At 45.1% G+C, this 16299-nt stretch overlaps 1 protein-coding gene across 1 annotated transcript in view; it reads right to left on the reverse strand.

Annotated features, from left to right (window-relative positions):
- LOC110506176 (major intrinsically disordered Notch2-binding receptor 1-like) overlaps positions 1-16299 on the reverse strand; it is a 55536-nt gene that overhangs the window by 13951 nt on the left and 25286 nt on the right. The window contains exon 4 of the mRNA XM_036963925.1: positions 3147-3419. Within this exon, the coding sequence (XP_036819820.1) occupies positions 3147-3419 (273 nt within the window). The remainder of the gene's footprint in view (positions 1-3146; positions 3420-16299) is intronic.

Here is a 16299-nt window from a genome sequence, read left to right on the forward strand (position 1 = left end):
ATCCACCCTGTCTACTGTAATATCCACCCTGTCTACTGTAATATCCACCCTGTCCACTGTAATATCCACCCTGTCTACTGTAATATCCACGCTGTCTACTGTAATATCCACCCTGTCCACTGTAATATCCACCCTGTCCACTGTAATATCCACCCTGTCCACTGTAATATCCACCCTGTCTACTGCAATATCCACCCTGTCTACTGTAATATCCACCCTGTCCACTGTAATACCCACCCTGTCTACTGTAATACCCACCCTGTCTACTGTAAAATCCACCCTGTCCACTGTAATATCCACCCTGTCCACTGTAATATCCACCCTGTCTACTGTAATGTCCACCCTGTCTACTGTAATACCCACCCTTTCTACTGTAATATAAACCCTGTCCACTGTAATATCCACCCTGTCTACTGTAATATCCACCCTGTCCACTGTAATATCCACCCTGTCTACTGTAATATCCACCCTGTCCACTGTAATATCCACCCTGTCTACTGTAATATCCACCCTGTCCACTGTAATATCCACCCTGTCCACTGTAATATCCACCCTGTCTACTGTAATATCCACCCTGTCCACTGTAATATCCACCCTTTCTACTGTAATATCCACCCTGTCCCCTGTAATATCCACCCTGTCCCCTGTAATATCCACCCTGTCCACTGTAATATCCACCCTGTCCACTGTAATATCCACCCTGTCTACTGTAATATCCACCCAGTCCACTGTAATATCCACCCTGTCTACTGTAATATCCACCCTGTCCACTGTAATATCCACCCTGTCTACTGTAATATCCACCCTGTCTACTGTAATATCCACCCTGTCTACTGTAATATCCACCCTGTCTACTGTAATATCCACCCTGTCCACTGTAATATCCACCCTGTCCACTGTAATATCCACCCTGTCTACTGTAATATCCACCCTGTCCACTGTAATATCCACCCTGTCTACTGTAATGTCCACCCTGTCCACTGTAATATCCACCCTGTCTACTGTAATGTCAACCCTGTCCACTGTAATATCCACCCTGTCTACTGTAATGTCCACCCTGTCCACTGTAATATCCACCCTGTCTACGGTAATATCCACCCTGTCAACTGTAATATCCACCCTGTCTACTGTAATATCCACCCTGTCCACTGTAATATCCACCCTGTCTGCTGTAATATCCACCCTGTCTACTGTAATATCCACCCTGTCTACTGTAATATCCACCCTGTCTACTGTAATATCCACCCTGTCTACTGTAATATCCACCCTGTCCACTGTAATATCCACCCTGTCTACTGTAATATCCACCCTGTCTACTGTAATATCCACCCTTTCTACTGTAATATCCACCCTGTCTACTGTAAACTCACCCTTTCTACTGAAATATCCACCCTGTCTACTGTAATATCCACCCTGTCTACTGTAATACCCACCCTTTCTACTGTAATATCCACCCTGTCTACTGTAATATCCACCCTGTCTACTGTAATACCCACCCTTTCTACTGTAATATCCACCCTGTCCACTGTAATATCCACCCTGTCTACTGTAATATCCACCCTGTCCACTGTAATATCCACCCTGTCCACTCTAATATCCACCCTGTCCACTGTAATATCCACCCTGTCTACTGTAATATCCACCCTTTCTACTGTAATATCCACCCTTTCTACTGTAATATCCACCCTGTCTACTGTAATATCCACCCTTTCTACTGTAATATCCACCCTGTCTACTGTAATATTCACCCTTTCTACTGTAATACCCACCCTTTCTACTGTAATACCCACCCTTTCTACTGAAATATCCACCCTGTCTACTGTAATACCCACCCTTTCTACTGTAAAAGCCACCCTTTCTACTGTAATAGCCACCCTGTCTACTGTAATATCCACCCTGTCTACTGTAATGTCAACCCTGTCTACTGTAATGTCCACCCTGTCTACTGTAATATCCACCCTGTCCACTGTAATATCCACACTGTCTACTGTAATACCCACCCTGTCTACTGTAATATCCACCCTGTCTACTGTAATATCCACCCTGTCTATTGTAATATCAACCCTGTCTACTGTAATGTCCACCCTGTCTACTGTAATATCCACCCTGTCTATTGTAATATCAACCCTGTCTACTGTAATGTCCACCCTGTCTACTGTAATATCCACCCTGTCCACTGTAATATCCACCCTGTCCACTGTAATATCCACCCTGTCCACTGTAATATCCACCCTGTCTACTGTAATATCCACCCTGTCTACTGTAATACCCACCCTTTCTACTGTAATACCCACCCTTTCTACTGTAAATCCACCCTGTCTACTGTAATATCCACCCTTTCTACTGTAATATCCACCCTGTCTACTGTAATATTCACCCTTTCTACTGTAATACCCACCCTTTCTACTGTAATACCCACCCTTTCTACTGAAATATCCACCCTGTCTACTGTAATACCCACCCTTTCTACTGTAATAGCCACCCTTTCTACTGTAATAGCCACCCTGTCTACTGTAATATCCACCCTGTCTACTGTAATGTCAACCCTGTCTACTGTAATGTCCACCCTGTCTACTGTAATATCCACCCTGTCCACTGTAATATCCACACTGTCTACTGTAATACCCACCCTGTCTACTGTAATATCCACCCTGTCTACTGTAATATCCACCCTGTCTATTGTAATATCAACCCTGTCTACTGTAATGTCCACCCTGTCTACTGTAATATCCACCCTGTCTGCTGTAATATCCACCCTGTCCACTGTAATAGCCACCCTGTCTACTGTAATATCCACCCTGTCTACTGTAATGTCCACCCTGTCTACAGTAATATCCACCCTGTCCACTGTAATATCCACCCTGTCTACTGTAATATCCACCCTGTCTGCTGTAATATCCACCCTGTCTGCTGTAATATCCACCCTGTCTACTGTAATATAAACCCTGTCTACTGTAATGTCCACCCTGTCTGCTGTAATATCCACCCTGTCTACTGTAATATCCACTCTGTCTGCTGTAATATCCACCCTGTCTACTGTAATATCCACCCTGTCTGCTGTAATATCCACCCTGTCTACTGTCGGTAATATTAACAGCAATGGAAGGAGGAAAATAGAGAAAAGGCCTATAGTCAGCAGTCCTTACCTGCAGGTCCAGGGCGGTCAGCTGCTTGCCTTTCTCGCCACCCGCATTGCGCTTGTACTCCTCGATGGTCCAGGAGGGCTGACCCCGTTTGCCGTCAACCGACAGGCCTGTGAGCCTGAGGTCTGTGTACAGGGGGCTGCCCTTCATGTGGGACTTGACGGAGGGGGGGAAGGGGTGCGGTGAGAACACCTGCTCCACCAGGTAGGAGTCCTTGGGGGGCTTTGAGGAGCGGTGGACCTGGGGGGCCTTCTCATACTGGCGCTCCCGCTCTGACTGTAGTGGGGAGGGATGGAGGGGGGGGTCAGATGTTAAAGTTGAAAAGTGGGGAGAGAAAGGGAGAGAGGGAGAGAGAGAGAGAGAAAGAGAGAGGGGCGAGAAAGAGAGAGAGAAAGGGGGGAGAGAGAGGGGGGAGAGGGGAGAGAGAGAGAGAGGGAGAGAGACAGAAAGAGAGAGACAGATAGAGAGAGAGGGAGGGAGGGAGAGAAAGAAAGAGAGAGAGAGAGAGGGGGAGAGAGAGAGGGGGAAAGAGAGAAGGGGAAAGAGAGAAGGGGAAAGAGAGGGAGAGAGAGAGAGAGAGAGAGAGAGAGGGGAGAGAGAGTGAGGGGGAAAGAGAGAAGGGGAAAGAGAGGGAGAGAGAGAGAGAGAGAGAGAGAGAGAGAGGGGGGGGGGAGAGAGAGAGGGGGGGAAAGAGAGAAGGGGAAAGAGAGGGAGAGAGAGAGAGAGAGAGAGAGAGAGTTATCATATAAAAACTGTCACACGTACATTGCTGAGGTAAGACCAATGTTTTCATTGAGTGACTGTGTGACCCAATAAAGAGACAATACCAATGTATCAGTGTATAGAAAACACACTGTCCTGCAGCTTGAGAAGTGTGCTGTTTTACTTTACCCCAGGAAACCCAGAAACTTGTTTGGTTGAATAGTCCAGTTCCCAGAGTCATAAGATAAAGATAATGCTACTGTAGATATAGACAGCTAGAACCCTGAACACAACACTGTGTTATAGACAGCTAGAACGCTGAACACACTGTGTTATAGACAGCTAGAACCCTGAACACAGCACTGTGTTATAGACAGCTAGAACCCTGAACACAGCACTGTGCTATAGACAGCTAGAACCCTGAACACAGCACTGTGCTATAGACAGCTAAGAGCCCTGAACACAGCACTGTGCTATAGACAGCTAGAACCCTGAACACAGCACTGTGCTATAGACAGCTAAGAGCCCTGAACACATCACTGAGCTATAGACAGCTAAGAGCCCTGAACACAGCACTGTGTTATAGACAGCTAGAACCCTGAACACAGCACTGTGTTATAGACAGCTAGAAACCCTGAACACAGCACTGTGCTATAGACAGCTAAGAGTCCTGAACACAACACTGTGCTATAGACAGCTAAGAGCCCTGAACACTGTACTGTGTTATAGACAGCTAAGAGTCCTGAACACAACACTGTGCTATAGACAGCTAAGAGCCCTGAACACTGTACTGTGTTATAGACAGCTAGAAACCCTGAACACAGTACTGTGTTATAGACAGCTAAGAGCCCTGAACACAGTACTGTGTTATAGACAGCTAGAAACCCTGAACACAGCACTGTGTTATAGACAGCTAAGAGCCCTGAACACAACACTGTGTTATAGACAGCTAAGAGCCCTGAACACAGTACTGTGTTATAGACAGCTAGAAACCCTGAACACAGCACTGTGTTATAGACAGCTAAGAGCCCTGAACACAACACTGTGTTATAGACAGCTAGAAACCCTGAACACAGTACTGTGTTATAGACAGCTAAGAGCCCTGAACACAGTACTGTGTTATAGACAGCTAAGAGCCCTGAACACAACACTGTGCTATAGACAGCTAAGAGCCCTGAACACAGTACTGTGTTATAGACAGCTAGAAACCCTGAACACAACACTGTGCTATAGACAGCTAAGAGCCCTGAACACAGTACTGTGTTATAGACAGCTAGAAACCCTGAACACAGTACTGTGTTATAGACAGCTAAGAGCCCTGAACACAGTACTGTGTTATAGACAGCTAAGAGCCCTGAACACAACACTGTGCTATAGACAGCTAAGAGCCCTGAACACAGTACTGTGTTATAGACAGCTAGAAACCCTGAACACAGTACTGTGCTATAGACAGCTAAGAGCCCTGAACACAGCACTGTGCTATAGACAGCTAAGAGCCCTGAACACTGTACTGTGCTATAGACAGCTAGAAACCCTGAACACAGCACTGTGCTATAGACAGCTAAGAGCCCTGAACACAGTACTGTGTTATAGACAGCTAAGAGTCCTGAACACAACACTGTGCTATAGACAGCTAAGAGCCCTGAACACTGTACTGTGTTATAGACAGCTAAGAGCCCTGAACACAGTACTGTGTTATAGACAGCTAAGAGTCCTGAACACAACACTGTGCTATAGACAGCTAAGAGCCCTGAACACTGTACTGTGTTATAGACAGCTAGAAACCCTGAACACAGTACTGTGTTATAGACAGCTAAGAGCCCTGAACACAGTACTGTGTTATAGACAGCTAGAAACCCTGAACACAGCACTGTGTTATAGACAGCTAAGAGCCCTGAACACAACACTGTGTTATAGACAGCTAAGAGCCCTGAACACAACACTGTGCTATAGACAGCTAAGAGCCCTGAACACTGTACTGTGCTATAGACAGCTAGAAACCCTGAACACAGTACTGTGTTATAGACAGCTAAGAGCCCTGAACACAACACTGTGTTATAGACAGCTAAGAGCCCTGAACACAACACTGTGCTATAGACAGCTAAGAGCCCTGAACACTGTACTGTGCTATAGACAGCTAGAAACCCTGAACACAGTACTGTGTTATAGACAGCTAAGAGCCCTGAACACAACACTGTGTTATAGACAGCTAAGAGCCCTGAACACAGCACTGTGCTATAGACAGCTAGAACCCCTGAACATAGCACTGTGCTATAGACAGCTAAGAGTCCTGAACACAGTACTGTGTTATAGACAGCTAAGAGCCCTGAACACAGTACTGTGTTATAGACAGCTAAGAGCCCTGAACACAGTACTGTGTTATAGACAGCTAAGAGCCCTGAACACTGTACTGTGTTATAGACAGCTAAGAGTCCTGAACACAACACTGTGCTATAGACAGCTAACAGCCCTGAACACTGTACTGTGTTATAGACAGCTAGAAACCCTGAACACAGTACTGTGTTATAGACAGCTAAGAGCCCTGAACACAGTACTGTGTTATAGACAGCTAGAAACCCTGAACACAGCACTGTGTTATAGACAGCTAAGAGCCCTGAACACAACACTGTGTTATAGACAGCTAAGAGCCCTGAACACAACACTGTGCTATAGACAGCTAAGAGCCCTGAACACTGTACTGTGTTATAGACAGCTAGAAACCCTGAACACAGTACTGTGTTATAGACAGCTAATAACCCTGAACACAGTACTGTGTTATAGACAGCTAAGAGCCCTGAACACAACACTGTGCTATAGACAGCTAAGAGCCCTGAACACTGTACTGTGTTATAGACAGCTAGAAACCCTGAACACAGCACTGTGCTATAGACAGCTAAGAGCCCTGAACACAGTACTGTGTTATAGACAGCTAAGAGCCCTGAACACAGTACTGTGTTATAGACAGCTAAGAGCCCTGAACACAGTACTGTGTTATAGACAGCTAAGAGCCCTGAACACAACACTGTGCTATAGACAGCTAGAAACCCTGAACACAACACTGTGCTATAGACAGCTAGAAACCCTGAACACAGTACTGTGTTATAGACAGCTAAGAGCCCTGAACACAGTACTGTGTTATAGACAGCTAAGAGCCCTGAACACAGCACTGTGTTATAGACAGCTAGAAACCCTGAACACAGCACTGTGTTATAGACAGCTAGAAACCCTGAACACAACACTGTGCTATAGACAGCTAGAAACCCTGAACACAACACTGTGCTATAGACAGCTAGAAACCCTGAACACAGTACTGTGCTATAGACAGCTAGAAACCCTGAACACAGTACTGTGCTATAGACAGCTAAGAGCCCTGAACACTGTACTGTGCTATAGACAGCTAAGAGCCCTGAACACAGTACTGTGCTATAGACAGCTAAGAGCCCCGAACACAGCACTGTGTTATAGACAGCTAAGAGCCCTGAACACAGTACTGTGTTATAGACAGCTAGAAACCCTGAACACAGTACTGTGCTATAGACAGCTAAGAGCCCTGAACACAGCACTGTGCTATAGACAGCTAATAACCCTGAACACAACACTGTGTTATAGACAGCTAGAAACCCTGAACACAACACTGTGCTATAGACAGCTAAGAGCCCTGAACACAGTACTGTGTTATAGACAGCTAGAAACCCTGAACACAGTACTGTGCTATAGACAGCTAAGAGCCCTGAACACAGCACTGTGCTATAGACAGCTAATAACCCTGAACACAGTACTGTGCAATAGACAGCTAAGAGCCCTGAACACAGCACTGTGCTATAGACAGCTAGAAACCCTGAACACAGTAATGTGCTATAGACAGCTAAGAGCCCTGAACACAGCACTGTGTTATAGACAGCTAAGAGTCCTGAACACAGCACTGTGTTATAGACAGCTAAGAGCCCTGAACACAACACTGTGTTATAGACAGTTAGAAACCCTGAACACAGCACTGTGCTATAGACAGCTAAGAGCCCTGAACACTGTACTGTGCTATAGACAGCTAAGAGCCCTGAACACAGTACTGTGCTATAGACAGTTAGAAACCCTGAACACAGCACTGTGCTATAGACAGCTAAGAGCCCTGAAAACTGTACTGTGCTATAGACAGCTAAGAGCCCTGAACACAGTACTGTGCTATAGACAGCTAATAGCCCTGAACACAGTACTGTGCAATAGACAGCTAAGAGCCCTGAACATAGCACTGTGCTATAGACAGCTAGAAACCCTGAACACAGTAATGTGCTATAGACAACTTAGAACCCTGAACACATCACTGTGCTATAGACAGCTAAGAGCCCTGAACACAACACTGTGTTACAGACAGCTAGAAACCCTGAACACAGCACTGTGTTATAGACAGCTAGAAACCCTGAACACAGCACTGTGTTATAGACAGCTAGAAACCCTGAACACAGTACTGTGTTATAGACAGCTAGAAACCCTGAACACAGTACTGTGTTATAGACAGCTAAGAGCCCTGAACACAACACTGTGTTATAGACAGCTAGAAACCCTGAACACAGTACTGTGTTATAGACAGCTAAGAGCCCTGAACACAACACTGTGTTATAGACAGCTAGAAACCCTGAACACAGTACTGTGTTATAGACAGCTAGAAACCCTGAACACAGTACTGTGTTATAGACAGCTAAGAGCCCTGAACACAGTACTGTGTTATAGACAGCTAGAAACCCTGAACACAGTACTGTGTTTTAGACAGCTAGAAACCCTGAACACAGTACTGTGTTATAGATAGCTAATAACCCTGAACACAGTACTGTGTTATAGACAGCTAAGAGCCCTGAACACAACACTGTGTTATAGACAGCTAAGAGCCCTGAACACAGCACTGTGTTATAGACAGCTAGAAACCCTGAACACAGCACTGTGTTATAGACAGCTAGAAACCCTGAACACAACACTGTGCTATAGACAGCTAGAAACCCTGAACACAACACTGTGCTATAGACAGCTAGAAACCCTGAACACAGTACTGTGCTATAGACAGCTAGAAACCCTGAACACTGTACTGTGCTATAGACAGCTAAGAGCCCTGAACACAGTACTGTGCTATAGACAGCTAAGAGCCCCGAACACAGCACTGTGTTATAGACAGCTAAGAGCCCTGAACACAGTACTGTGTTATAGACAGCTAGAAACCCTGAACACAGTACTGTGCTATAGACAGCTAAGAGCCCTGAACACAGCACTGTGCTATAGACAGCTAATAACCCTGAACACAACACTGTGTTATAGACAGCTAGAAACCCTGAACACAACACTGTGCTATAGACAGCTAAGAGCCCTGAACACAGTACTGTGTTATAGACAGCTAGAAACCCTGAACACAGTACTGTGCTATAGACAGCTAAGAGCCCTGAACACAGCACTGTGCTATAGACAGCTAATAACCCTGAACACAGTACTGTGCAATAGACAGCTAAGAGCCCTGAACACAGCACTGTGCTATAGACAGCTAGAAACCCTGAACACAGTAATGTGCTATAGACAGCTAAGAGCCCTGAACACAGCACTGTGTTATAGACAGCTAAGAGTCCTGAACACAGCACTGTGTTATAGACAGCTAAGAGCCCTGAACACAACACTGTGTTATAGACAGTTAGAAACCCTGAACACAGCACTGTGCTATAGACAGCTAAGAGCCCTGAACACTGTACTGTGCTATAGACAGCTAAGAGCCCTGAACACAGTACTGTGCTATAGACAGTTAGAAACCCTGAACACAGCACTGTGCTATAGACAGCTAAGAGCCCTGAAAACTGTACTGTGCTATAGACAGCTAAGAGCCCTGAACACAGTACTGTGCTATAGACAGCTAATAGCCCTGAACACAGTACTGTGCAATAGACAGCTAAGAGCCCTGAACATAGCACTGTGCTATAGACAGCTAGAAACCCTGAACACAGTAATGTGCTATAGACAGCTAAGAGCCCTGAACACAGCACTGTGCTATAGACAGCTAGAAACCCTGAACACAGCACTGTGTTATAGACAGCTAAGAGCCCTGAACACAGTACTGTGCTATAGACAGCTAAGAGCCCTGAACACAACACTGTGCTATAGACAGCTAGAAACCCTGAACACAGTACTGTGTTATAGACAGCTAAGAGCCCTGAACACAGTACTGTGTTATAGACAGCTAGAAACCCTGAACACAACACTGTGCTATAGACAGCTAAGAGCCCTGAACACAGCACTGTGCTATAGACAGCTAGAAACCCTGAACACAGTACTGTGTTATAGACAGCTAAGAGCCCTGAACACAGTACTGTGTTATAGACAGCTAGAAACCCTGAACACAACACTGTGCTATAGACAGCTAGAAACCCTGAACACAGTACTGTGTTATAGACAGCTAAGAGCCCTGAACACAGTACTGTGTTATAGACAGCTAAGAGCCCTGAACACAACACTGTGCTATAGACAGCTAAGAGCCCTGAACACAACACTGTGCTATAGACAGCTAAGAGCCCTGAACACAACACTGTGCTATAGACAGCTAAGAGCCCTGAACACAACACTGTGCTATAGACAGCTAGAAACCCTGAACACAGTACTGTGTTATAGACAGCTAGAAACCCTGAACACAACACTGTGCTATAGACAGCTAGAAACCCTGAACACAGTACTGTGTTATAGACAGCTAGAAACCCTGAACACAACACTGTGCTATAGACAGCTAGAAACCCTGAACACAACACTGTGCTATAGACAGCTAGAAACCCTGAACACAGTACTGTGTTATAGACAGCTAAGAGCCCTGAACACAGTACTGTGTTATAGACAGCTAAGAGCCCTGAACACAGTACTGTGTTATAGACAGCTAAGAGCCCTGAACACAGTACTGTGTTATAGACAGCTAGAAACCCTGAACACAATACTGTGTTATAGACAGCTAAGAGCCCTGAACACAGTACTGTGTTATAGACAGCTAAGAGCCATGAACACAACACTGTGCTATAGACAGCTAGAAACCCTGAACACAGTACTGTGTTATAGACAGCTAGAAACCCTGAACACAGTACTGTGTTATAGACAGCTAAGAGCCCTGAACACAGTACTGTGTTATAGACAGCTAAGAGCCCTGAACATAGCACTGTGTTATAGACAGCTAAGAGCCCTGAACACAGCACTGTGCTATAGACAGCTATTATACTACCAGTACTGCAGTACCAGGAATCTTTCTCTCCATGAGTTCACTGCATTAAATAAGAAACACACTCATGTATCCACTCACTTTTCAAGTCAATAAAAAAAGTTATCCGTAAACAAAGTGCCGAATTATGAAGCACAACATTTGTTTTTAATATCTGCGAGCATCTGATTTCTGCCCTGGGGGAAGAAAAGAAAATGCTCCTGTTCAGAGTTGGCCATTTTTCCAAAAGGAACTAAATCAGATTTCTCTCTGCCATTTGAAGTGCATATTGGACTATCGCGGGATAACCTTAGAAATCAGTGTTCACTAACACAATGAAATCTATCATTGGGAAATTGATTAAGTAGTGTAAGCCTTTAAGTTCATTCAAGTCTACAGTCAATATGAACCCTTACGGCCAAACCAGTCAATCAAAACAAGAACAGCATGTACAGCATGTTTCTGTTTGCCAGATGAACATCCATTAATGTTATTGATCAATGGAAGACCTTCTCTCTTCATTCTTAAACACACTTCCATGACAACAAAACACATTTCCCCAAATGACCTCCTTTCATTTTTATGTCTTCCATTGTTATGTTATGGTTATCTCCACTGACCAAGATAAACAACGTGAAGAACACATCACTCTACTGTGCAATCTATTGATTACAAGTCTGGGCCAGTAAAAAACACCACATTTAGCACAAATACTAAATTCTTCATGAGTGTTTTTAGGCTCTACACCCCTCAATGCAGGGACGCATCGGGACGAGACATTTCTAACACACCATTTTTTTCCCTCAACACCACCATTATTAGTCAAATAATGAGCATTTAGCGCAAAACCCCAGACCAGCCCATCTGACATTTGCCTGAATTGACCTATGGCCCGTCGGTCTGCATCAACATTAACAGCAATGGGTAACGCCAGCTATCAGAGTCATAGAAGTGACTCAAATCTATTCCTGTCTGGTTAACTGCTCATATATACGTTGACAATGTGCCTCTGTCTCTGAGGCTGCGACTGTACGTTTCAAATGGACGTCTCTCCAGCCATCTGGAGGGCTGCATTCAATGTTAATTGGATGTTGATGAATACCGAGCTGTAGGGGGAGAACAGCACAATGCATGTCTTAATTCAGGAATGCTCCTTCGCAGACAAATCGATGTGTGTTTGTATGTGTGTATGTGTGTGTGTAGTTTGTTTTGCCAAGTAAATCTGCTCTCAGCTCCTGATCACCCAGGCTCCTTGTCAATCAGGCTTATCTATCTGTGTGGTAGGTCTACTTAGAGGATGTGTCTCAGCTGAGGTTAGTAGCTAGCTGTATCATCTCGGCAGTTGGAGATGATGCCCATGTTTATGGAATCATTCCAGGGGGTGGAGAATGTTGTGCCTGCCTGCCTGCCTGCCTGCCTGCCTGCCTGCCTGCCTGCCTACCTGCCTACCTACCTACCTGACTTACCTAATGAGAGTGACAAGCGACATGAAAGCTTCAACACCGCCATCACACTTCTCACAATGTTGCTTTGGCACCCTAACCTGACATCCTTATTAACATTCAGGAGTTATATGAGTCTTGCAGTGGCTCTGGTGACAGGGAGGGGCGAGGAGGGAGATGGGAGGGGAAAGGGAAAGAGAGAGTAGAGAGGGACATTTGTGATCTGAATGGGAGGGGGAGGATCAGGGGACTGCTTGGTTGAAAGAGACAGCGAGGCAGTGGAGAAGGGAGGCAGGAGAGGGGAGACCGGGGAGGAGATGGAGGTGAGATTGAGAGAGAAGAACAGAGGGAGGAAAAAGAGAGTGGGGGGTGGAGCAGAGGATGGAGGCAAGGAGCAAAGAGGAGAGGGGAGGGGAGGGAAAGAGCAAAGAGGAGAGGGAGGGAGCAAAGAGGAGAGGGGAGGGAGAGAGCAAAGAGGAGAGGGGAGGGAGAGAGCAAAGAGGAGAGGGGAGGGAGAGAGCAAAGAGGAGAGGGAGGGGAGGGGAGGGGAGGGGAGGGGAGGGGAGGCGAGGGGAGGGAGAGAGCAAAGAGGAGAGGGGAGGGAGGGAGCAAAGAGGAGAGGGAGGGAGCAAAGAGGAGAGGGGAGGGAGCAAAGAGGAGAGGGAGGGAGCAAAGAGGAGAGGGGAGGGAGGGAGGGAGCAAAGAGGAGAGGGGGGGAGCAAAGAGGAGAGGGAGGGAGCAAAGAGGAGAGGGGAGGGAGAGAGCAAAGAGGAGAGGGGCAGAGAGAACAAAGGGGAGTCTGGGAAGAGAGGAATGGGAGAGTCAGGGAGGAGAGAGGGAGGGAAAGGAGCTATAAAAACAGGGGACTGCTGATAAGAGAGGGGGTATGGCTGGGCTTCAAAGGCCACTGAACAGATGGACTAACCTTTACTGTGGGTCTGCATCTGACCACTGTCTCAGGACCCTCTCTCTATTCACACGGACACAACAGTACTGCAAAAAACAAAACCTATTCTAACATTAAATATTAACATACCAACGTATCCTCTGGAATGTTAGATACAGTATCTATACAATATGAATGTGTAATGATACATTGGGGCAAAAAAGTATTTAGTCAGCCACCAATTGTGCAAGTTCTCCCACTTAAAAAGATGAGAGAGGCCTCTTTGGTCTTGGCCATAGTGGAGTTTGGAGTGTGACTGTTTGAGGTTGTGGACAGGTGTCTTTTATACTGATAACAAGTTCAAACAGGTGCCATTAATACAGGTAACGAGTGGAGGACAGAGGAGCCTCTTAAAGAAGAAGTTACAGGTCTGTGAGAGCCAGAAACGTTGCTTGTTTGTAGGTGACCAAATACTTATTTTCCACCATAATTTGCTAATAAATTCATTAAAAATCCCACAATGTGATTTTCTGGAATTTTTTTCTCATTTTGTCTGTCATAGTTGAAGTGTACCTATGATGAAAATTACAGGCCTCTCTCATCTTTTTAAGTGGGAGAACTTGCACAATTGGTGGCTGACTAAATACGTTTTTGCCCCACTGTATGTAATATTGGGAATGAAGAAGACTATGACTGAAGCTTTGAACAAATTAATGGGCCTGTAAGAAACGCATCATTTTTACCAAATTAAGGTTCTGAATGAAACTTGAACTTTTTAAATTGGGGTGGAACTATTTTCATATCATCAGGTAACGTGAGATTTGGGAAGTGGAACTATCATGGAAAATAAATGTATTCACATTGCTGTGGATAAATGTATTGTATTCACATTGCTGTGGATAAATGTACTGTATTCATATTGCTGTGGATAAATGTACTGTATTCATATTGCTGTGGATAAATGTACTGTATTCATATTGCTGTGGATAAATGTACTGTATTCATATTGCTGTGGATAAATGTATTGTATTCATATTGCTGTGGATAAATGTACTGTATTCATATTGCTGTGGATAAATGTACTGTATTCATATTGCTGTGGATAAATGTACTGTATTCATATTGCTGTGGATAAATGTATTGTATTCATATTGCTGTGGATAAATGTACTGTATTCATATTGCTGTGGATAAATGTACTGTATTCATATTGTTGTGGATAAATGTATTGTATTCATATTGCTGTGGATAAATGTACTGTATTCATATTGCTGTGGATAAATGTACTGTATTCATATTGCTGTGGATAAATGTACTGTATTCATATTGCTGTGGATAAATATATTGTATTCATATTGCTGTGGATAAATGTACTGTATTCATATTGCTGTGGATAAATGTACTGTATTCATATTGCTGTGGATAAATGTACTGTATTCATATTGCTGTGGATAAATGTACTGTATTCACATTGCTGTGGATAAATGTATTGTATTCATATTGCTGTGGATAAATGTACTGTATTCATATTGCTGTGGATAAATGTACTGTATTCATATTGCTGTGGATAAATGTACTGTATTCATATTGCTGTGGATAAATGTACTGTATTCATATTGCTGTGGATAAATGTACTGTATTCATATTGCTGTGGATAAATGTACTGTATTCAGTATTCATATTGCTGTGGATAAATGTACTGTATTCATATTGCTGTGGATAAATGTACTGTATTCATATTGCTGTGGATAAATGTACTGTATTCATATTGCTGTGGGTAAATGTGTAACGGTTTTCTTGATGAGAAGGAGAGTCGGACCAAAATGCGGCGTGTCTATTGCAATCCATGTTTAATGAAGAAACACACTAAACACAAACACTACCAAAACAATAAACTTAACAAAAACCGAAACAGCCTATACTTGTGTAACCTAACACAGAACAATGACATCAGGACACTAAGGACAATCACCCACAACAAACTCAAAGAATATGGCTGCCTAAATATGGTTCCCAATCAGAGACAACGATAAACACCTGCCTCTGATTGAGAACCACTTCAGACAGCCATAGACTTAGCTAGAACACCCCACTAGCTACAATCCCCATACATACACACCACATACAAAAACCCATGCCACACCCTGGCCTGACCAAATAAATAAAGATAAACACAAAAGACTTTGACCAGGGTGTGACAGAACCCCCCCCCTAAGGTGCGGACTCCCGAACGCACCTCAAAACAATAGGGAGGGTCCGGGTGGGCGTCTGTCCATGGTGGCGGCTCCGGCGCGGGACGTGGACCCCACTCAATCAATGTCTTAGTCCCTTCTCCTCGCGTCCCTGGATAGTCCACCCTCGCCGCCGACCATGGCCTAGTAGTCCTCACCCAGAACCCCACTGGACTGAGGAGCAGATCGGGACTGAGGGGCAGCTCGGGACTGAGGGGCAGCTCGGGACTGAGGCAGCTCGGAACTGAGGGGAAGCTCAGGAGTGAGAGGAAGCTCAGGAGTGAGAGGAAGCTCAGGAGTGAGAGGAAGCTCAGGCAGGTTGATGAATCTACCAGATCCTGGCTGGCTGGTGGTTTCGGCAGATCCTGGCTGACTGGCAGATCCTGGCTGACTGGCAGATCTGGCAGATCCTGGCTGACTGGCAGATCTGGAAGAGTCTGGTCGACTGGCAGATCTGGAAGAGTCTGGTCGACTGGCAGATCTGGAAGAGTCTGGTCGACTGGCAGATCTGGAAGAGTCTGGTCGACTGGCAGATCTGGAAGAGTCTGGTCGACTGGCAGATCTGGAAGAGTCTGGTCGACTGGCAGATCTGGAAGAGTCTGGTCGACTGGCTGCTCCATGCTGACTGGCAGCTCTGGCTGCTCCATGCTGACTGGCAGCTCTGGCTGCTCCATGCTGACTGGCAGCTCTGGCTG

This window comes from Oncorhynchus mykiss, chromosome 26 (assembly GCF_013265735.2).
Source record: "Oncorhynchus mykiss isolate Arlee chromosome 26, USDA_OmykA_1.1, whole genome shotgun sequence".
Taxonomy (NCBI): Eukaryota; Metazoa; Chordata; class Actinopteri; order Salmoniformes; family Salmonidae; genus Oncorhynchus; species Oncorhynchus mykiss.